Here is a 22,286-nt window from a genome sequence, read left to right on the forward strand (position 1 = left end):
ACTTACATAAAAGTAGTAAGGCTTATGCTTTATACTTTGTCACCTTTTTATAGTTTACAGAGGACATTTCCAAATAAATGTATATCTACCTGAGAAGTAACTTTGACCAGCATTACCAGTACAGAGGTCAATATTTAGAGAGGTTGAATACCTTTCAACTTTTCCAGGGTCATGTGTCATTATTCTTAGGACCGTCATCGCCACCCTTACATATGGTGGACACTCGAATGTTGGTTGAATTGGTCAGAATATAATAAAATAATTAAGGTGAGAGCCAGAATTTGACTGCAGTTCTTCAATTTCAAGTCTAATAATGAGTTTAGACAAACCAGAGCGACTTGTAAGTTTGTAAGGATTAGATATCAGGTACTAGAAAAAGATAAAGGCAGATACGATGAAATAACTTACAAATTCATGAACATTTTATAACATGTTTAATAATCTGAACTATAAATAGCATCTTATGCTAAAGCCAAATAAATTGCATAGAGTGGAAAAGACACTTGAAACCACAGCCCTCGGAAATTCAGTGGTTTATTTTTATGAAAATAAACAGACATGCAGTGGCCTCCATAAAGAAGAATAGCATTCTCTGCGTTCATAGAAAGGAGGCGGCCAGGTGTGGTGGCTCACACCCGTAATCCCAGCACTTTGGGAGGCTGAGGCAGGCGGACTGCCTGAACTCAGGAGTTCAAGACCAGCCTGGGCAACACAGTGAAACCCCATCTCTACTAAAATACAAAAAAATTAGCCGGGCATGGTGTCATGTGCCTGTAATCCCAGATACTCAGGAGGCTGAGACAGGAGAATCACTTGAACCTGGAAGGCAGAGGTTTCAGTGAGCCAAGATCATGCCACTGCACTCCAGTCTGGGTGACGGAGCAAGACTCCATCTCAAAAAAAAAAAAAAGGAGGAGGAGTGTGAATCAGTGGAAGCAGTGGAAGTCAGAGTCCTAAGGACTAGTCTCTCCATCATGCCAACTACAGAACTGATTTTGCTCTTCTGAATCTCTTTTCTCATCTGTGAAATCAGATGGTCTTTCCTCTTTAAGGAGGAAGGAAACATGAAATTCTACAACTCAGTTACTACAGAAATAAGGGTAGATATTCTCCCTTTCTCCTTTTTATTTTGTGAAAGACTATGAGTAAGAGAAAGGTTTTAATTTGAATATTTTGAGACTCATGGTATACATTTTAAGTATTCTAAGTAGTTGACAGAGATCTTTAAAGTTCTTCAATGAGCATCAAGTTACAGTTGCTTTCTTTGGCAGCAAGGGGAAATGTTGAAATAAAGTGCTCATATAAACCTCTGTGCTAATGGACTATTGAAAATGTGTTATGAAAAGTCTAACATACTGAAAGCAAACAAAAAGTCTCTGTCATATTAAAATAAACAGTTTAACCATCAGCAACCCATTTCTAAAGACATGACCTGTAGTACCTAAAAGACTGTGTGAAAAACAAGTCTTTGATTTGAATGTTTATAACTCTTATCTTACTAGCAGGGACTTATAAACGAATTCAGGTGTCATGTTAAACATCTTGTGTGTGTTCCAGCATTGACTTTCATCTTAGGCTTGCAGGAGGATTGATGTTCTTATCTCCAGGATCTCTTTATTTACCGGAATATCAAGGCTCTTAGAGGAGAATGCCTTTATCTTCTGTGGTAAAAGGGATTCTAACAAGCTTTTTTGGTGGAAAACAATGATAAGTAAGCCCTATTCATGAAACCGTATGCCTCTCATTTTGAATGAATAATTGCACGTACAGACTTATAAGAATAATGGCACTTGTAGTGACTGCTATTTTTAATGTCTTTTTCAAAGTGCTCTTCTAAAACATTCTTCTTTGACATTTCTGATTCTTTTACCCAGCAAGTTTTATGTATTTTTCTACTTCTGAGGTCACCTGAGTAAGAATTTTCTAACAGATACCACTTTTTTTTTTTTTTTTTTGAGATGGAGTCTCACTCTGTCGCCCAGGCTGGAGTGCAGTGGTGCAATCTCTGCTCACTGCAAGCTCTGCCTCCGGGGTTCACGCCATTCTCCTGCCTCAGCCTCCCGAGTAGCTGGGACTACAGGTGCCTGCCACCATGCCCAGCTAATTTTTTTGTATTTTTAGTAGAGACGGGGTTTCACCGTGTTAGCCAGGATGGTCTCGATCTCCTGACCTTGTGATCTGCCCGCCTCGGCCTCCCAAAGTGCTGGGATTATAGGCATGAGCCACCGCGCCCGGCCGAGACCACATTTTTTTTTTTTAGACAGTCTCTTACTCTGTCACCCAAGCTAGAGTGCGCTGGCTCAATCACAGCTCACTGAAGCTTTGTCCTTCCTCCCTGGCAGTGGTGATCCTCTCACCTCAGCTTCCCGAGTAACTGGGACTACAGGTGAGTAACTGGGACTACAGGTGAGCGACACCTCACATGACTAATTTTTGTATTTTCTTGCAGAGATGAGGTTTTGTTACGTTGTCCAGGCTAGTCCCAAACTCCTGGGCTCAAGTGATTTACCCACCTCACACTCCCAAAGTGTTAGGATTACAGGCATGAGCCACTGCGCCTGGCTAAGACTGCATTTTCTTAAACCACAATAACCTAGTATGCTCTTGAGTCAAAAATTAACTTTTAGTTTTAGTGTTGCACTTAAAAGAATATACTTATTTGTTTATTTTCTTTTTGGCTACGCTCTGAGTGGTACCTCATTTAATAGAAACAGGCTGCTTGGTGCACACATGCCTGAGCTGACACATTAGAATACTTGATAAATCTGGAGAACACATTGCCTGATAAGTTGAGCCCAGTGAAGTTTTCATCACCTTATGAGAGACGGTGAGCAGAGCAGGTCAGAGCAACTGCTCAGAGCTGTCTGAATGTCGTTCCCTGAGTCTAGAGAAAAGAGTGGCCTCTTTCATTTGGACAGGGCTTGCTCTCAAATCATAAATGCATTTGACAGCCAGGAAGCCATTTTCACTGTCTCACTTAAATGGTCACACTGCAAATGATCACACCACATTACAATAGCATAGGTCCCAAGTAAGGCCTTATATCCAACAGGTGTACAGATTAGGTGGTCACTACCTGGCTTCTTCTCTCTCATAAATACTGCATCTCCCGACTTGCTCCTCACAATGGACCAATTTAATGTGATTAAAGCTTCTGGAGTTTCCTAGATCCCAGCTCTAACTTCCAGTTTAGCTATTCCCTGCGCCAACTCTCTGCAAAGAGAATCAATAGCAAAGCAAAGAGGGATAAGAAGTGAGGAGTAGGAAGTAAGCTATTGAAAGTGAGAAAAAGAGGTTATTTCTCATTGAGCACATGTAAAACACTACTGATGTCTTTGTCTTCTCACTGAAAAATTATACATATTGTTTTTATTAAGCATGTTACAGTATGGGTCATGTCCAAACATTATTTGAGATATAAATATTAACTTCTAAGCTCAGCATGGACATGGCTATCAAAAGCAGTGTTTCTCAAGTTTTGTGTGCCTGGGAATCACCTGCAGACATTATGAAAAGGCAGATTTAGATTTAGCAGATCTGGAGTAGAGCCTGAGGTTCTGAATTGCTAAAAAGATTCTAGGCTTTGCTGAGGCTGACCCTCTGCAGATTAGATTATGAGGTAGTATGGATTTTGAACAGATTGGATGCTCTTAACCTGGGGTTCATGGAAGAACTTGTGGGTTTGGTAACTCACTTGAAATTAAATGGATATTTCTTTGTGGGTGTGCCTGTACATTTTTCTAGCAAGTGAGTTCATAGCATTCATTAGTGTCTCAGATGATTTATTATCTATAACAGGTTAAGAACCACTTGACCTGCTGTTTTGTCATCACCCTCAATGTAGCTCACCTGTGGAACATAAACCAATGTCTGTTTTTCTTTTGTTTTGTTTGTTTTTCAAGATCAGTTCCAAAACCTTGTACTGAAACAACTTTTCTGAATCTGAGGCCAAAAGCTGAGTACTTGTGCTCTACTCAAATGAAACTCTGCAAAATTTATTCATTTTCATAGAAACACCTGAGGCTTTGTACATTTTTCAACATGTGATGAGGGAATTAGTTAAATTAGTATTTATCAATTTGTCCTTCTTCTGCAACAATCTCTTATTTTTATTGCCTAAATGAAGATCAGTAGATCAGAGCCACTGCTGTCCATGGTATATTTTCTCCAAAAGATGAGCTCCTGTGGGGAAATGGGATGTGTTGTCCTTCGAAGGGGGTCATCCTAACCTGTCCTTAGCACCCCTCAAATGGTACACTGAAAAGCACTTCCTGCAGAGACTTAATGACTGCACACACATTTCCCCAAACGTGACTCATCATTTAATAAAAATTTCCCATTCAGCCAGTGTCACCCCAGGTTGAACAGCATATGCAATCTGTAAAATAAATTTTAATATTTTTTCTGGTGGTAGGGAGGGTAAGTGAACCCATGAATAGTGATAATGTTAAATCACAGAGAATGGGAGCTAATTAAAATAAATGTTTATTTGAGCAGTCAAGAAGTTCAATTGTATTCTATAATTTCCCAGAAGATATTATCATAAATCTTTTATTGGGTATAAAAATGCCGTAAGTAAAAAGAGTATGTGTTTGAGGAGGCTGGTAGTGCTAAAGAGGAGTTGAGAGAAAGGAGTGCAAAAACAAGAAAGATATTTGAAGACAGTTTTCACCCTTTGCATTATTCAAACTAAAGAAGCTCTAAAGCCAAGTACTATGTTTGTTTGTTATTCTTTCCCAAGACTTCAGAAATTTTCACTTCCATGATACTGTGATGTTTATATTTATATTGGCTCCCCATTTAAATTGGAACAAGTCTAGCTGGGATCAACGTAGAGAAGGCAGCAGGAATATGCCGATTTACTCCTATTCCTTCTTCTACCTCTTTCATCACCCCCTGCCACCATCCCACACTATAACTGCTGTCTCTTCTCCTTCTCTCTCACTCTCACATACTCCTCTCCTCTAAGATTGTCTGGTCTGGTCTGTTTCACTCAGCTTTCTATCAAAGCCTACCTTGTAGAATTTTTTATTTTTGTCTAAGAAAGAACATATAATTTAAGCCTTACTTATCAGCTGAGTGGCTTTGAACAAGTCCTTTATCTTCTTTGAATTTTGATTTTCCTATCCCCAAGGCATGAGCAATAAGGTATGCTTTAAAAGGTCTATTTTAAAGAACAGATAAGAAAATGTAGGAAAAGGTGTTTTACTGCAGTTTATGTACCTGTAGGTGGGACAAAGGTTACCTGTTTTACCCGTTCTCTCGCTAGGTTTTAGTTTAGTTTATAAAAATAATAGAGACAAGGTACTGATAACCAGATGGGAATCAAGGATTGCAGAGAATCACAGCCTTTTGGAAAATGGTAGCAGTAGGTGGAAGACCTCTTCCTCCCTCCCTGACTACAAGAATATTCGACCTGCTAGCTGTAAACTGAAACAGACAGTAGAGAGGTGGCTGGGACTTCTGGAGTCAGGCCTTGCCTTGTTTGCTTAACAAATGCAATTCTTGTGAAGTTTAAGGATAGAGGGTCGAGAAGCCAAGATGGCCGAATAGGAACAGCTCCGGTCTACAGCTCCCAGCATGAGCGACGCAGAAGACGGGTGATTTCTGCATTTCCATCTGAGGTACCGGGTTCATCTCACTAGGGAGTGCCAGACAGTGGGCGCAGGTCAGTGGGTGCACGCACCATGCACGAGCCGAAGCAGGGCGAGGCATTGCCTCACTTGGGAAGCGCAAGCGGTCAGGGAGTTCCCTTTCCGAGTCAAAGAAAGGGGTGACGGACGGCACCTGGAAAATCGGGTCACTCCCACCCAAATACTGCGCTTTTCCGACAGGCTTAAAAAACGGCGCATCATGAGATTATATCCCGCACCTGGCTCGGAGGGTCCTACGCCCACAGAGTCTCGCTGATTGCTAGCATGGCAGCCTGAGATCAAACTGCAAGGCGGCAGCGAGGCTGGGGGAGGGGCGCCCGCCATTGCCCAGGCTTGATTAGGTAAACAAAGCAGCCAGGAAGCTCCAACTGGGTGGAGCCCACCACAACTCAAGGAGGCCTGCCTGCCTCTGTAGGCTCCACCTCTGGGGGCAGGGCACAGACAAACAAAAAGACAGCAGTAACCTCTGCAGACTTAAATGTCCCTGTCTGACAGCTTTGAAGAGAGAAGTGGTTCTCCCAGCACGCAGCTGGAGATCTGAGAACGGGCAGACTGCCTCCTCAAGTGGGTCCCTGACCCCCCAGCAGCCTAACTGGGAGGCACCCCCCAGCAGGAGCACACTGACACCTCACACGGCAGGGTATTCCAACAGACCTGCAGCTGAGGGTCCTGTCTGTTAGAAGGAAAACTAACAAACAGAAAGGACATCCACACCAAAAACCCATCTGTACATCACCATCATCAAAGACCAAAAGTAGATAAAACCACAAAGATGGGGAAAAAACAGAACAGAAAAACTGGAAACTCTAAAACGCAGAGCGCCTCTCCTCCTCCAAAGGAACGCAGTTCCTCACCAGCAACGGAACAAAGCTGGATGGAGAATGACTTTGACGAGCTGAGAGAAGAAGGCTTCAGACGATCAAATTACTCTGAGCTACGGGAGGACATTCAAACCAAAGGCAAAGAAGTTGAAAACTTTGAAAAAAATTTAGAAGAATGTATAACTAGAATAACCAATACAGAGAAGTGCTTAAAGGAGCTGATGGAGCTGAAAACCAAGGCTGGAGAACTATGTGAAGAATGCAGAAGCCTCAGGAGCCGATGCGATCAACTGGAAGAAAGGGTATCAGCAATGGAAGATGAAATGAATGAAATGAAGCGAGAAGGGAAGTTTAGAGAAAAAAGAATAAAAAGAAATGAGCAAAGCCTCCAAGAAATATGGGACTATGTGAAAAGACCAAATCTATGTCTGATTGGTATACCTGAAAGTGATGGGGAGAATGGAACCAAGTTGGGAAACACTCTGCAGGATATTATCCAGGAGAACTTCCCCAATCTAGCAAGGTAGACCAACGTTCAGATTCAGGAAATACAGAGAACGCCACAAAGATACTCCTCGAGAAGAGCAACTCCAAGACACATAATTGTCAGATTCACCAAAGTTGAAATGAAGGAAAAAATGTTAAGTGCAGCCAGAGAGAAAGGTCGGGTTACCCACAAAGGGAAGCCCATCAGACTAACAGCGGATCTCTCGGCAGAAACTCTACAAGCCAGAAGAGAGTGGGGGCCAATATTCAACATTCTTAAAGAAAAGAATTTTCAACCCAGAATTTCATATCCAGCCAAACTAAGTTTCATAAGTGAAGGAGAAATAAAATACTTTACAGACAAGCAAATGCTGAGAGATTTTTGTCACCACCAGGCCTGCCCCAAAAGAGCTCCTGAAGGAAGCACTAAACATGGAAAGGAACAACCAGTACCAGCTGCTGCAAAATTATGCCAAAATGTAAAGACCATCAAGACTAGGAAGAAACTGCATCAACTAACGAGCAAAATAACCAGCTAACATCATAATGACAGGATCAAATTCACATATAACAATATTAACTTTAAATGTGAATGGACTAAATGCTCCAATTAAAAGACACAGAATGGCAAATTGGATAAAGAGTCAAGAACCATCAGTGTGCTGTATTCACGAAACCCATCTCACGTGCAGAGACACACATAGGCTCAAAATAAAAGGATGGAGGAAGATCTACCAAGCAAATGGAAAACAAAAAAAGGCAGGGGTTGCAATCCTAGTCTCTGATAAAACAGACTTTAAACCAACAAAGATCAAAAGAGACAAAGAAGGCCATTACATAATGGTAAAGGGATCAATTCAACAAGAGGAGCTAACTATCCTAAATATATATGCACCCAATACAGGAGCACCAAGATTCATAAAGCAAGTCCTGAGTGACCTACAAAGAGACTTAGACTCCCACACATTAATAATGGGAGACTTTAACACCCCACTGTCAACATTAGACAGATCAACAAGACAGAAAGCTAACAAGGATACCCAGGAATTGAACTCAGCTCTCCACCAAGCAGACCTAATAGACATCTACAGAACTCTCCACCCCAAATCAACAGAATGTACATTTTTTTCAGCACCACACCACACCTATTCCAAAATTGACCACATACTTGGAAGTAAAGCTCTCCTCAGCAAATGTAAAAGAACAGATATTATAACAAACTATCTCTCAGACCACAGTGCAATCAAACTAGAACTCAGGATTAAGAATCTCACTCAAAACCACTCAACTACATGGAAACTGAACAACCTGCTCCTGAATGACTACTGGGTACATAACGAAATGAAGGCAGAAATAAAGATGTTCTTTGAAACCAATGAGAACAAAGACACAACATACCAGAATCTCTGGGACGCATTCAAAGCAGTGTGTAGAGGGAAATTTATAGCACTAAATGCCCACAAGAGACAGCAGGAAAGATCCAAAATTGACACCCTAACATCACCATTAAAAGAACTAGAAAAGCAAGAGCAAACACATTCAAAAGCTAGCAGAAGGCAAGAAATAACCAAAATCAGAGCAGAACTGAAGGAAATAGAGACACAAAAAACCCTTCCAAAAATCAATACAGGAGCTGGTTTTTTGAAAGGATCAACAAAATTGATAGACCGCTAGCAAGACTAATAAAGAAAAAAAGAGAGAAGAATCAAATAGACACAATAAAAAATGATAAGGGGGATATCACCACTGATCCCACAGAAATACAAACTACCATGAGAGAATACTACAAACACCTCTACACAAATAAACTAGAAAATCTAGAAGAAATGGATAAATTCCTCAACACATACACTCTCCCAAGACTAAACCAGGAAGAAATTGAATCTCTGAATAGACCAATAACAGGATCTGAAATTGTGGCAATAATCAATAGCTTACCAACCAAAAAGAGTCCAGGACCAGATGGATTCACAGCCGAATTCTACCAGAGGTACAAGGAGGAACTAGTACCATTCCTTCTGAAACGATTCCAATCAATAGAAAAAGAGGGAATCCTCCCTAACTCATTTTATGAGGCCAGCATCATTCTGATACCAAAGCCAGGCAGAGACACAACAAAAAAAGAGAATTTCAGACCAATATCCTTGATGAACATTGATGCAAAAATCCTCAATAAAATACTGGCAACAGGAATCCAGCAGCACATCAAAAAGCTTATCTACCATGATCAAGTGGGCTTCATCCCTGGGATGCAAGGCTGGTTCAATATATGCAAATCAATAAATGTAATCCAGCATATAAACAGAGCCAAAGACAAAAACCACATGATTATCTCAATAGATGCAGAAAAAGCCTTTGACAAAATTCAACAACCCTTCATGCTAAAAACTCTCAATAAATTAGGTACTGATGGGACGTATTTCCAAATAATAAGAGCTATCTATGACAAACCCACAGCCAATATACTGAATGGGCAAAAACTGGAAGCATTCCCTTTGAAAACTGGTAAAAGACAGGGATGCCCTCTCTCACCACTCCTATTCAACATAGTGTTGGAAGTTCTGGCCAGGGCAATTAGGCAGGAGAAGGAAATAAAGGGTATTCAATTAGGAAAAGAGGAAGTCAAATTGTCCCTGTTTGCAGACGACATGATTGTATATCTAGAAAACCCCATCGTCTCAGCCCAAAATCTCCTTAAGCTGATAAGCAACTTCAGCAAAGTCTCAGGATACAAAATCAATGTACAAAAATCACAAGCATTCTTATACACCAACAACAGACAAACAGAGAGCCAAATCATGAGTGAACTCCCATTCACAATTGCTTCAAAGAGAATAAAATACCTAGGAATCCAACTTACAAGGGATGTGAAGGACCTCTTCAAGGATAACTACAAACCACCGCTCAAGGAAATAAAAGAGGATACAAACAAATGGAAGAACATTCCATGCTCATGGGTAGGAAGAATCAATATCGTGAAAATGGCCATACTGCCCAAGGTAATTTACAGATTCAATGCCATCCCCATCAAGCTACCAATGACTTTCTTCACAGAATTGGAAAAAACTACTGTAAAGTTCATATGGAACCAAAAAAGAGCCCGCATCGCCAAGTCAATCCTAAGCCAAAAGAACAAAGCTGGAGGCATCACTCTACCTGACTTCAAACTATACTACAAGGCTACAGTAACCAAAACAGCATGGTACTGGCACCAAAACAGAGATGTAGATCAATGGAACAGAACAGAGCCCTCAGAAATAATGCCACGTATCTACAACTATGTGATCTTTGACAAACCTGAGAAAAACAAGCAATGGGGAAAGGATTCCCTATTTAATAAATGGTGCTGGGAAAACTGGCTAGCCATATGTAGAAAGCTGAAACTGGATCCCTTCCTTACACCTTATACAAAAATCAATTCAAGATGGATTAAAGACTTAAACGTTAGACCTAAAACCATAAAAACCCTAGAAGAAAACCTAGGCATTACCATTCAGGACACAGGCATGGGCAAGGACTTCATGTCTAAAACACTGAAAGCAATGGCAACAAAAGACAAAATTGACAAATGGGATCTAATTAAACTCAAGAGCTTCTGCACAGCAAAAGAAACTACCATCAGAGTGAACAGGCAACCTACAAAATGGGAGAAAATTTTCACAACCTACTCATCTGACAAAGGGCTAATATCCAGAATCTACAATGAACTCAAACAAATTTACAAGAAAAAAACAAACAACCCCATCAAAAAGTGGGCGAAGGGTATGAACAGACACTTCTCAAAAGAAGACATTTATGCTGCCAAAAAACACATGAAAAAATGCTCATCATCACTGGCCATCAGAGAAATGCAAATCAAAACCACTATGAGATATCATCTCACAGCAGTTAGAATGGCAATCATTAAAAAGTCAGGAAACAACAGGTGCTGGAGAGGTTGTGGAGAAATAGGAACACTTTTACACTGTTGGTGGGACTGTAAACTAGTTCAACCATTGTGGAAGTCAGTGTGGCGATTCCTCAGGGATCTAGAACTAGAAATACCATTTGACCCAGCCATCCCATTACTGGGTATATACCCAAAGAACTATAAATCATGCTGCTATAAAGACACATGCACACGTATGTTTATTGCGGCATTATTCACAATAGCAAAGACTTGGAACCAACCCAAATGTCCAACAATGATAGACTGGATTAAGAAAATGTGGCACATATACACCATGGAATACTATGCAGCCATAAAAAATGATGAGTTCATGTCCTTTGTAGGGACATGGATGAAATTGGAAATCATCATTCTCAGTAAGCTATCGCAAGAACAAAAAACCAAACACCACATATTCTCACTCATAGGTGGGAATTGAACAATGAGAACCCATAGACACAGGAAGGGGAACATCACACTCTGGGGACTGTTGTGGGGTGGGGGGAGGCGGGAGGAATAGCATTGGGAGATATACCTAATGCTAGATGACGAGTTAGTGGGTGCAGCGCACCAGCATGGCACATGTATACATATGTAACTAACCTGCACATTGTGCACATGTACCCTAAAACTTAAAGTATAATAATAATAATAATAATAATAATAAAGGATAGAGGGTCTTCAATGTCAATGCCCAATGTCAAGCCCAAGCAGGTTTAAAAACTTGGGTAGTGACCATTAGTACCTTAACCCTCTCGTCTCATTTTTCACAGACAGGTGGCCCAATGAAAGCCACGTTACTTGTGACTCAGAGCAGCCCTTTGTTACAATGGGAGGAGGAGAAAGGAGCAGAGAGGGGAGCAGGGCACCTCATCAGCACGTCCCCAGTGGGCAAATAGGCTGTTTCCCTTATTTTTGAGGAGAAATAAGAAGGTTGGGAGAAGAACACAATGTTTCTCTCCCCAGAAGTGGCATTTAGAGATGTTTATCACCCTTAAAGTACAATTCACATGGTAGACTAAAATCCCTTAAGATTGTTGCAAAATTTATAGTTTGAAATTCGATCACTTATGAGGGATGCCTGAGGCTATTGTGTCTGAGTAAATGCGGCTACTCTCTTTTTGTTCAATATTTGTTGAAGATGAAAGGGTAGAGTATTACACGAAGTTTCCCATACATATCTTTTATTTCTCCCATGCCCTCAAAAGCTCCTTGCCTATCAGAAGTGTAAATGATTATGTGACACGTCTATATCTGCCCCCAGATAACCCGAGCACAGGCTAGTTACTTAATAATAAGTATATATAAGAATAATATTCTGGTTCACAGGGAAACTAGACTGAGAGAGTCCATTTCATTTTGTCTGGCATCACAGAATGGATCAGAGACAAAGCAGAGATAAGAACCCAGGCTTCTTCAAAGCCACCCTTTTTAACTTTGTTCTTAAGGGTAAAGGAATGGAAAATGAAGTAGGAAATAGGAAAAAGTGGGGAAGATGTGAGTTAATAGTGAAATCAAAACCATGCTATGCATTGGCCTCTGATCGGACCCCGGTGAGCATTTTCAGAGCATTCCGGCTGCAGCCTAATGTTTCTCACCCCAAAAAATTATTTTACATGGGAAAACCTTCTGCAGAGAGATGCCAGCAGGAGTCTGCACCTGGCAGTCCTATATTATGTACCTAATGAGTAAATGAAATGTTTAATAACTGTACTGTGAAAATGAAGCTTAAAACAGTAAATTCCTGCTGAGGCTGCTCTTCTGCACCTGAGGCACACTGCTAGCCCTTCTCAGAACTCCAGCCCATTTTTATTTTTTCCTCTTAGTGGGTCCTGCCGAGGAGATAACACTAAAACCAAAGCGATGCTCACTTAATTAGTTGTATATCAGTGTAAGAACATTTACTTAGCACATCAACAGCCAGCGTTCCACCAAAGGGTCGCCTGAAACTTCTCCAACATGCACCCTGGATAGGGGAAATTCTGCAGTGGCTTCAGATTGAGCATTTGTAAATTTAAATTTGTCAGTTAGCCATGGATCATTTAACCTCAGAAACGTAATACTACTTATTTTTAGTTAGAGTATCTGTTTGAAATACAAAAGCAGTAAAACCTTAATTGTTGGTATAGCTTTTCACTAATAATTTTAAGAAAAAAATGACAGAACATTTATTTTTTACAAAGCACTAGTTTAGTTTAAAACTAAATTATTGCAATTTGAGTTAAGCTTTAACTGGCTGGAGATTCCTTCAGATTCAATGGATCAACTAATTCTTCCTAAGTCTTAAGGAGAGGCAAGAAATCCAAATGTAAAGTTAAGTACAGGTAGAATAGCTATATTATCCTTGTGTAATTTTCATAGCTAATAACTTAAAAATTAAATTTCTTACATTTATAGACATACGGACCCCAAAATCCAAAGAAATTAGACTACTGAGCCAAGGTCACAAAACTAGGTCCTAGGCTAAAATGCTTCCTCAGTATCTGGATATTTATTTGAGCACTCATTAAATACTTGGAATTTGTTGTATAGATCACACACAGTTTACCATCATTGAAAATAATAATATAGATCAGCTTAGACTTCAGAGTGGGAAACCTTTCATCTTTCAAGGCCTATTTGCAAAATGAAAGGTGATTTTTTCCAACTTCTCAGAGCCCCAGTACTGATCCTCTTCTCACTAGCTCCCACCCAGCCTTGAGCACCTCCCTCTCCCAAAATGAAGTGGTTTTTTTTTTTCTTAACCACATTTTGAAAATCACTTTTCATATTTGGGAGAGATCCCAGAGGACGCTGACTCCAAAATTGAGATTATATTCACAGCTAGGAGCCGTGGAAGAGATTCTTTTCATTTTTATTTTTCGTTTGACATATGTTTCTGATAGAGCTCATAGAAGTTTAGGCCAATTGTCAATGTTAAGTGTTGTTCTCCAAAGTGAATAAATAAATATGAAGCTTTCCCTGTAGCTACAATCTAGATCTACCAACATAGAAAAAGTCATCAAAAATTCTATCATTTCTTAACATTAAAGAACAGCACCTTGATATCCCAAAGTAATATGTTTTCAGTTTGTTTTTGTGTTTTTTCCTAATTGCCATAATTTCCATTAGTTCTTGGGTAGGATGGTGGCTCTCTTCTAGTGAGTCAAAACACTGCCAGGCACACCAAAGGCTCTCATGCCTCAAGGCAGTCCATTATCAAGAAGGAGTCACCAAGAATGGGTGAGGCCAGGGATGCATAAACAAAGTGGGCTTTAAACCTGGCTTCTGAAAGCAGTGTAGAAAAAAACCATTTAGTCTCCCAGGAAGTGTGGCAATGCCCCATTTCAATGTCAAAGTCTTTGAAATCTAGGAAAGCTTCATGTGGAGGAACAGATCGGGGTTAGGACAAATAGTCACCCGACAGTAGCAGTCAGTCCATCTGCAGATGAGAGGCCGCAATATGGTGTCCAGTATCCTGTTTGGATTGGACCATGCTCCAGGCCTCACTCACTAATCCACATGCCTGACGACTACATTGCCTTCTCATTTGAACATAGTCCATACCAGCAGACTGATTATTTTACATAAAAATGTTCATTTGGTTTAAATGGTGTAGAAGATGGATTGAGAATTTAGACACATGGGAAGGTGACTGATCAGGTCTCAGGCACAAGGTAAAAGATTAAAGGCATGTGTCATAGCCCCATGAAAGAACAAAGATGCAGACCAGAAAATCAAGAAAGAAGCCATTTATGCTTGGTGAGCTACAAGCACTTAAGGAAAAAGCACTGCTTGGTGAGCTTGTAGGGACCCAGATTTCACCAGTGCACAAGCTTGAAATATTGAACACTGAATCTACACACAAAAAAAATACAAACATCATGTAGGGATGGAGTTATGCCCAACCAGGAACATGGTGTCTGCCTTCCGACAAAGGATGTTTTCATGGAAATCTTGTTTTTGAAACATTTATTCTCCTTAACTAAAGGGCAATTTTGAGACCACAGTTGCCTAATTAGTTGTTAATAAATCTCTCCTGGGAAATTTCCCTCATACTCTTTCCTTTAATTGCCCTTTCAAGGAAAGGAAAGAAAAATATTTAAGTCCATAGAGTGTCCCAGTCAAATCCTGCTGACAATGAACTCTGGGAGGCTGTTTAAATTCTTTGCCTCTACTAGAATTTTATTGAAATTAACTCTACCTTCCTCTCCAGGGACCTCAGTATTTTCTTCAACAAAATAAAAGGAAGGTCATTCGATGAGCTCCAAGAGCCCTCGTGGTTCCGGCATTCTAAATTTCTGTGATTCTGTGAATATTACTTGAGAAAAGGCAGTCATCTGAGGTTTAAACACTCTGTGCGGTCTTTGAGCCGAGACAATGTCTTCGATTCCTTTTGTGAGGCTCACCATGTCTTGTACATTTGTTCAACACTCACTACATTTTGAATGTATAACTGTTGCCTGGGCACTAGAGAAAATCAATTATTATAATGAACTTTCTAATGAGTTTGAGGGATGGTACTCTTTAGGCATGTCCGTGCCCTATTGTAATAATAGGAGTGTGGTTGATGCAGTATGATACACATAGTGCAATACACCTAAGTGTTTGGAATTCTGGGAAGAAAATACACCATAAGAATGTATTTCCATCGTGATAACCATAGGCTATGCCTAGGAATTCATTTCTCTGCATGTAAAACTGACAAAAAAATTGTGATGAAGTACATGTTATGGAATTATATACAGCAGTCTGGTATATTCTAAAAGAATCTTTACTTTTACGTTTCTCAGAACAGGCACTGGCCCTACTTGAATTTCCTACATAGTAAGCTATGCCTATGCCTTTCACTTTTTATTGTAGATACCTATGTTAGAGTGAATTGATTTTCAGAATGTGTTAAACATGCATTGCATGTGTTTGGTTGCATATTAAATTGTAAATTTTCAGAAGTAGCTGAGTTTCTTAAACATGTTTTTAAAATGAAAAATTTTAAATAAAATAAATAGGTTTTATGATCAAGGGAGTCTAGGTCAAAAATAAGTAAAAGATGTGTGAAAAAATATATAGAGACAAATGTTCATTTTTAAAATGCAGCTGCTGTGTTAAACATAGGAAGGGATAAGAGCTAGCTTCTGAAAGGTGCTAAGAGGAACAGCTTTTGTGACAATAAAACTATTATAAATTCAGGTTTAATCAGAACATTGCAAGCATTCTTGAAGGGCATACAAACAAAATTCAGGCAACACAATTCAAAATACGTGGTTGGTAGATACCTTCTCAAGGTTTATGCCTCTTTTTGAAGCTTTTAAACTTTGTGAATTCTTTTTTAAACTTTATGCCTTCACTTAAATAATAACCTAAAATATCAACATGAATTTCACATGCTGGGTTATCTGTACCCGCCAAGGTTTTTAGTGGCTGCCTTCCTATTTGGGTTTACAATTAAGACGGCACCAGGAACACCATGGTTATAGTCAGAAGTTTAAAAAAAATGGTGTGTGAGTAGAGGTAAACCATTCACATCCAGTGAAGACCACCTGACATTACAGTCCCTGTATGAATGAGGTCTTGCCTATTGTTGAGTTAGAAAACCTTCACAGAATTAGAAAAAACTACTTTAAATTTCATATGGAACCAAAAAAGAGCCCCTATAGCCAAGACAGTCCTAAGCAAAAAGAACAAAGCTGAAAGCATCAGGCTACCTGACTGCAAACTATACTACAAGGCTACAGTAACCAAATCAGCATGGTGCTGGTACCAAAACAGAGTTATAAACCAATGGAACAGAACAGAGGTCTCAGAACCATCACCACACACCTACAACCATCTGATCTTTGACAAACCTGACAAAAAAAAAAGCAATGGGGAAAGGATTCCCTATTTAATAAACAGTGTTGGGAAAACTGGCTAGCCATATGCAGAAAACTGAAACATGACCCCTCCTTACACCTTATACAAAAATTAACTCAAGATGGATTAAAGACTTAAATGTAAGACCTAAAATCATACAAACCCTAGAAGAAAACCTAGGCAATACCATTCAGGACATAGGCATGGGCAAAGACTTCATGATTAAATCACCAGAAGCAATGGCAACAAAAGCCAAAATTGACAAATGGGATCTAATTAAACTAAAGAGCTTCTTCATAGCAAAAGAAACTATCATCAGAGTCAACAGGCAACCTACAGAATGGGAGAAAATTTTTGCAGTCTATCCATCTGACAAAGGGTTAATATCCAGAATCTACAAAGAACTTAAACAAATTTACACAAAGAAAATACACAACCCCTTCAAAAAGTGGGCAAAAGATATGAACAGGCACTTTTCAAAAGAAGACATTTATGCAGCCAACAAACATGAAAAAAAGCTCATCATCACTGGTCATTAGAGAAATGAGAATCAAAATCACCACGAGATACCATCTCACACCAGTTAGAATGGCAATCATTAAAAAGTCAGGAAACAACAGGTGCTAGAGAGGATGTGGAGAAATAGGAACACTTTTACACTGTTGGTGGGAGTGTAAATTAGTTCAGCCATTGTGGAAGACAGTGTGGTGATTCTTCAAGGATCTAGAATTAGAAATGCCATTTGACCCAGCAGTCCTATTACGGGGTATATGTTCAAAGGATTATAAATCATTCTACTTTAAAGACACAAGCACATGTATATTTATTGTAGCACTATTCACAATAGCAAAAACTTGGAACCAACCCAAATGCCATCAATAACAGACTGGATAAAGAAAATGTGGCACATATATACCATGGAATACAATGCAGCCATAAAAAAGGATGAGTTCATGTCCTTTGCAGGGACATGGATGAAGCTGGAAACCATCATTCTCAGCAAACTAACACAAGAACAGAAAACCAAACACCGCATGTTCTCACTCATAAGTGGGAGTTGAACAATGAGAACACATGGACACAGGGAGGAGAGCATCACACACTGGGCCTGTCGGGGGGCAGGGGGCTGGGGGAGGGATAGCATTAGGACAACTAATGTAGATGACAGGTTGATGGGTGCAGCAAACCACCATGGCACATATATACCTATGTAACAAACCTGTACATTCTGCACATGTACTCCGGAACTTAAAGTATAAGAAAAAAAGAAGGGGGAGGCAAGAGAAAAGTATTAAATTTATATTAATACAAAAATAGTAAAATTATGATTATCAGAGGCTGTGAGGTGAGAGGATTGAGGAGATGTTGGTCAAATGGTACAAAATTTCAGTTAGGAGGAGTAAGTTCAAGAGATCCATTGTATATTGTGGTGATTAGAGTTAATAACTATATATTGTATACTTAAAAATTGCTAAGGATTGATTGAAAGTGTTCTCAACACAAAACATAAGTATGTGAAGTAATACATATGTTAAATAGCTTGATTTAGCCATTCTATAATGTATATGCACGTATCAAAACATTATGTTTTACACCATAAATATATACTGTTTTTCCTTGTTGATTAAAAATAAAGAAAACAAGTTGTTGAATAAATGAAAAAAAAAAGAAGGAAAATGTTCATAATGAAAACTGGGCATGAATGACAAACCCAAAATGATTGTAATATAGCAACAGTATCAAATTCATCTGGCAATTTTGTTTTAGCCCAACAATCTCATTTATCATATTAAATTAATGATTATAATCCAAATTGTACTATTTTCACAGGGCCTTTCTGTTTAACTTTAAATGTGTTTTTGTTTTATAGCATAGGATAAGAACTATAAGGTATGATGCTTATAGCAAGTTTTATATTTGTATATATTTTAAAAATATTGGAATACAGTGTTTTAAGTCAATGCTGGAGTTGATTAAAGTCTTACTTTTCCCTTTAAATTCCAAGTCAGTTATGAGAAACAATGATAAAAAATGAGCTTTTATCCCCAGATTTATAGTCCTTGAACTAGATTTCATGTTCATTTATATTGCTTCCTCAAAGAACCCATGTAAATTGGATGGGCTAGGTCAACAAGCTAGTGATCATCCTTCATTTGCTCCATGGAGTTAGACAGATGTTGGTGCAAAACTCTTACACTGCCTGCCCATTCCTAAATGTGCGAACTTAGGCAAGTTACTTATTTTGTCTTTATTTTGGCACCCCCATGTGTGAACTGAGAATAAGAATACTTAGCAGGATTGTTTTGAAAAATAGTAATATATAATATTACAATAAGATGATTAATATTAAAAATAGCCCTCATTGGATAACTATTATTGGCACCAACTCCCAGGCAACTTTTCACAGCGTGAATACTTAGCCCTCTTTGAACAAGTTACTAAGTATCAGCCACTTTAAATACATAATCTCATTTAATCCTAACAAGTTACTAGTATCCTATTTTGCAGATGAAAAACAGGCCAAGACAGGTTCAGTTGACAAGAAATTGCACAGATCTGAATGCAGACTGGACTTACTGTGAATCCCAAATTTTCCCTCACCATGTTATTTTGTCCAAAATGAAACTAAAATGCTTGGCATAGATCTAGACTTTTGTAGACACTCAGTAAATATTATTTCCACTCTGAAGAAAACGATTCATGTTTCATTTCACTTCTCATCACAGGTACCACGAACAGAATATCACCCTTTTATGATAAATCACTCAAATTGCAGACTTTTGATCCCTAAAGTTCAAGAGTGAAAAGGTATAAATATGAAGAAATTTCATGTTAGGTCACGGGATGGGAAAAGATGCTTATGTCAGGATTTACCATTTCTAGTGACCAGCACTTGGCAGATTGCTGGTTTATTAGATTTATTTATTATTTTCATTGTTTCCTTCAGATGACTCCTATTTATCTGATTATAGAGTAACCTCTGAGCTTTATTAGCTAGAATTTTATTTTCCAAAGTGTAGTCCAAACAACTTTTTCTTGGCAAAATATAGGACCCCATTAGAACCATTAGGACTAAAATGTCATCTCTCGTGATAGAAGAGAACTGAGGCCACTGTCTTTTCATGGCTTTCTCTAATACCTTTTCTGCTGAACTCTTGGTTACAATGCTAAGAATGACACAACCCCTTAGTTATGTGAGGTGTACTAGCTGATTCAATAAGCCTTTATGAAAGTTTTATTTTCAGCTATAAGGTCAAGGTTGTATTAGTGCTACAAGCTAAGCAGAATTTATAAGGCAAATTTCAGTTTCCTCCAAAAAGGCAGCCTTTATGTATAGGAGACAGAAATATCATCTATTTGATACTCAGCAGTGCCTCTTATGATTTTCATGAGCAGCAGAATGTCTTTTATTGACAAAAGCCATACAAAAAAAACCAGAATTACATCTTTTTTGTTCCAAAATAGAATTAAAAATGATAGTCTATCAAATTAGCCATGATGGATTTTATTTTATTCTAACGTCTTATGCTCATTTGTAGACCAGAGCAACCATCTCTTCTAACTCTGCAAATCTTCCTTGGTTCTGCTATGCAACTTAGGGCTTATTTAGGTGGCTTAGCACAGGGCTTTCTGGCCCTAAGCCGAGACTGGCACCAAATAAGCTTGCCTGACACTTTATAGGGTGTGATGAAGAGTCCAGAGCTCCCAGGCAACTTTCCACAGCATGATTTGGAATCTACTTGCAATTACATATGGCTAGTGGAGCTGCATCTGGAGAAGCCTAATCAGAATTTGTCTTCCATTTAGTAGAAATGAAACGAGCCCACTCATTGTGTCAGAATTCATCTTTACACTACAGAATGAGCAATAACCTAAAATCAATGCCAATCTCCTGGATATGGTGTATATACTTGAGAAAGTGTTCTGCAGAATGTTTTCTACATTACTTTCATCACTGTGTTTTCTATTTCAGGGCCCACTCTTCCTAAGACCCATGTGAAAACAGCCTCCCTTGGGTTGGCTGGAAAAGCAAGATCCCCTTTGCTTCCTGTGTCTGTGCCAACAGCCCCTGAAGTGTCTGAGGAGAGCCACAAACCAACAGAGGATTCAACCAATGTAAGGGCATCTTTAAAATTCATGCTTCATCAAGGGACAGATTGACTGGCGCTGTGTAATAGCATCTAAACCAATGAGTACTGTCCATTCACCCCAGGCCACCCCAGGCCATTGTTGTTCTTATTGTTGTTTGTTCTTCTGTTTTCCTGCACTTAAATATGAAGAGGAAATAAAAGCTATGAAAAAAAATTATGTCAGAGACTTAGTTATGTAAAAAAGTTGATTCTTAAGGACAGTCTTAGAAATATGACCAGATAGCTACAGAATGTGTGGTTTTACACCCATATATGTACATAATATATACATATACACATGATATACACATGGATACGTGTGTGTGTGTGTGTGTGTGTGTGTGTGTGTGTGTGTGTGTTTCTTTTCAATAGGAAGAAATACCTTGGCATTCTTGGAAATAAATAAGACTATATAACTCTTCTTCTTCCTTTTTTTTTTTTTATTTTAAGAGACAGGGTCTTGCTGTGTTGCCCAGGCTAGAGTGTAGTGGCTATTCACAGGCACAATCATAGTGCACTACAGCCCTGAACTTCTTAGCTCAAGCAGTTCTCCTGCCTCAATTTCCCAAGTAGCTAAGACTATAGGTGCACATTACTACACCAACTTATACAGTTATTCTCTAAAATTAAAAAAATATAGCGACAAAAAGCTATATTATGAGGGTTTTTTGAAGTTATTATGTTACTTCTGAAATCATAAAATACCAGAAATATAGATTTGTGAAGGAGAAAATATAAAATAAAAAAATTGAAGGAGTTTAAGTAATACAAAAAGGAAATGACATAATTAGAAAATAAGAAGGGAAAGTTTATTTAAAGACAGAAAAAGTTTTACTAAGGAAATAAGCTAAAAAGGGTTCCAGTTAGAAAACTCAGAAGGAACATCAATGGAGAAGGGGAAAAAATCAGAATTTTAAGAAAAAAAAAACATTTATCCCGAAAATGCACTGTAAAGGAGATTCAAAAAGACATTGCCTAAAGGCAGCTATTTATAGTACACTTTAGTTGTTTCTGAATATAATTCAAGAGAAAACATTTAAAAGAAGCCTAAGGAATTAACATATCAGATATCTTGAAAAATCAGGGCACTAGAAGAGAAAAAAGATGAAAAGAGCAGATTAAAATTCTATTTTCTTATTACATTTGGATCTTTTTTAAGCATAAATTATGAAATGAGAATAATCTGCCACCCTTCCAACTAGCTTGTTTTCTTCATGCATAAATGAAGTCTTCTGCAAAATTTGCAAATAATGTATTGAAAAATAAATTTATAACAATATCAAGGAATAAGTAGGTCACATTTAATCAGTCCTCTGTAAGCAACGCAACTACCAGGTCTTTTATAAAAATTATACTTTCTTTTGATATCTGGTTGTTGTTAAAAACAAAGAATCATTTCATTTGAATGAAGAACAATACATTTTTCTTGACTTAA

General features: G+C 38.6%; 2 protein-coding genes across 6 annotated transcripts in view; one reads left to right on the forward strand and one right to left on the reverse strand.

Moving 5' to 3' along the window:
• The window catches only part of DCC (DCC netrin 1 receptor), a 1,206,401-nt gene that overhangs the window by 1,176,437 nt on the left and 7,678 nt on the right, over positions 1 to 22,286 (forward strand). For all 3 annotated transcript variants that reach the window (XM_019014295.4, XM_019014296.4, XM_055367978.2), the window contains exon 28: positions 20,695 to 20,837. In XM_019014295.4, the coding sequence (XP_018869840.3) occupies positions 20,695 to 20,837 (143 nt within the window). The remainder of the gene's footprint in view (positions 1 to 20,694; positions 20,838 to 22,286) is intronic.
• The window catches only part of LOC129528167 (uncharacterized), a 262,066-nt gene that overhangs the window by 25,200 nt on the left and 214,580 nt on the right, over positions 1 to 22,286 (reverse strand). Inside the window, exon 2 of one of the 3 annotated variants that reach the window (XM_055367979.2) lies at positions 3,077 to 3,213. The exons of 1 other annotated variant lie outside the window; for it this stretch is intronic. In XM_055367979.2, coding sequence (XP_055223954.1) covers positions 3,077 to 3,095 — 19 coding nt within the window. In that variant the 5' untranslated portion in view covers positions 3,096 to 3,213. Of the gene's footprint in view, positions 1 to 151; positions 362 to 3,076; positions 3,214 to 22,286 lie in introns of those variants that run through there. One more of the 3 variants, XM_063699224.1, reaches the window with a different exon arrangement.

Source organism: Gorilla gorilla, chromosome 17 (genome assembly GCF_029281585.2).
Source record: "Gorilla gorilla gorilla isolate KB3781 chromosome 17, NHGRI_mGorGor1-v2.1_pri, whole genome shotgun sequence".
Lineage (NCBI taxonomy): Eukaryota > Metazoa > Chordata > Mammalia > Primates > Hominidae > Gorilla > Gorilla gorilla.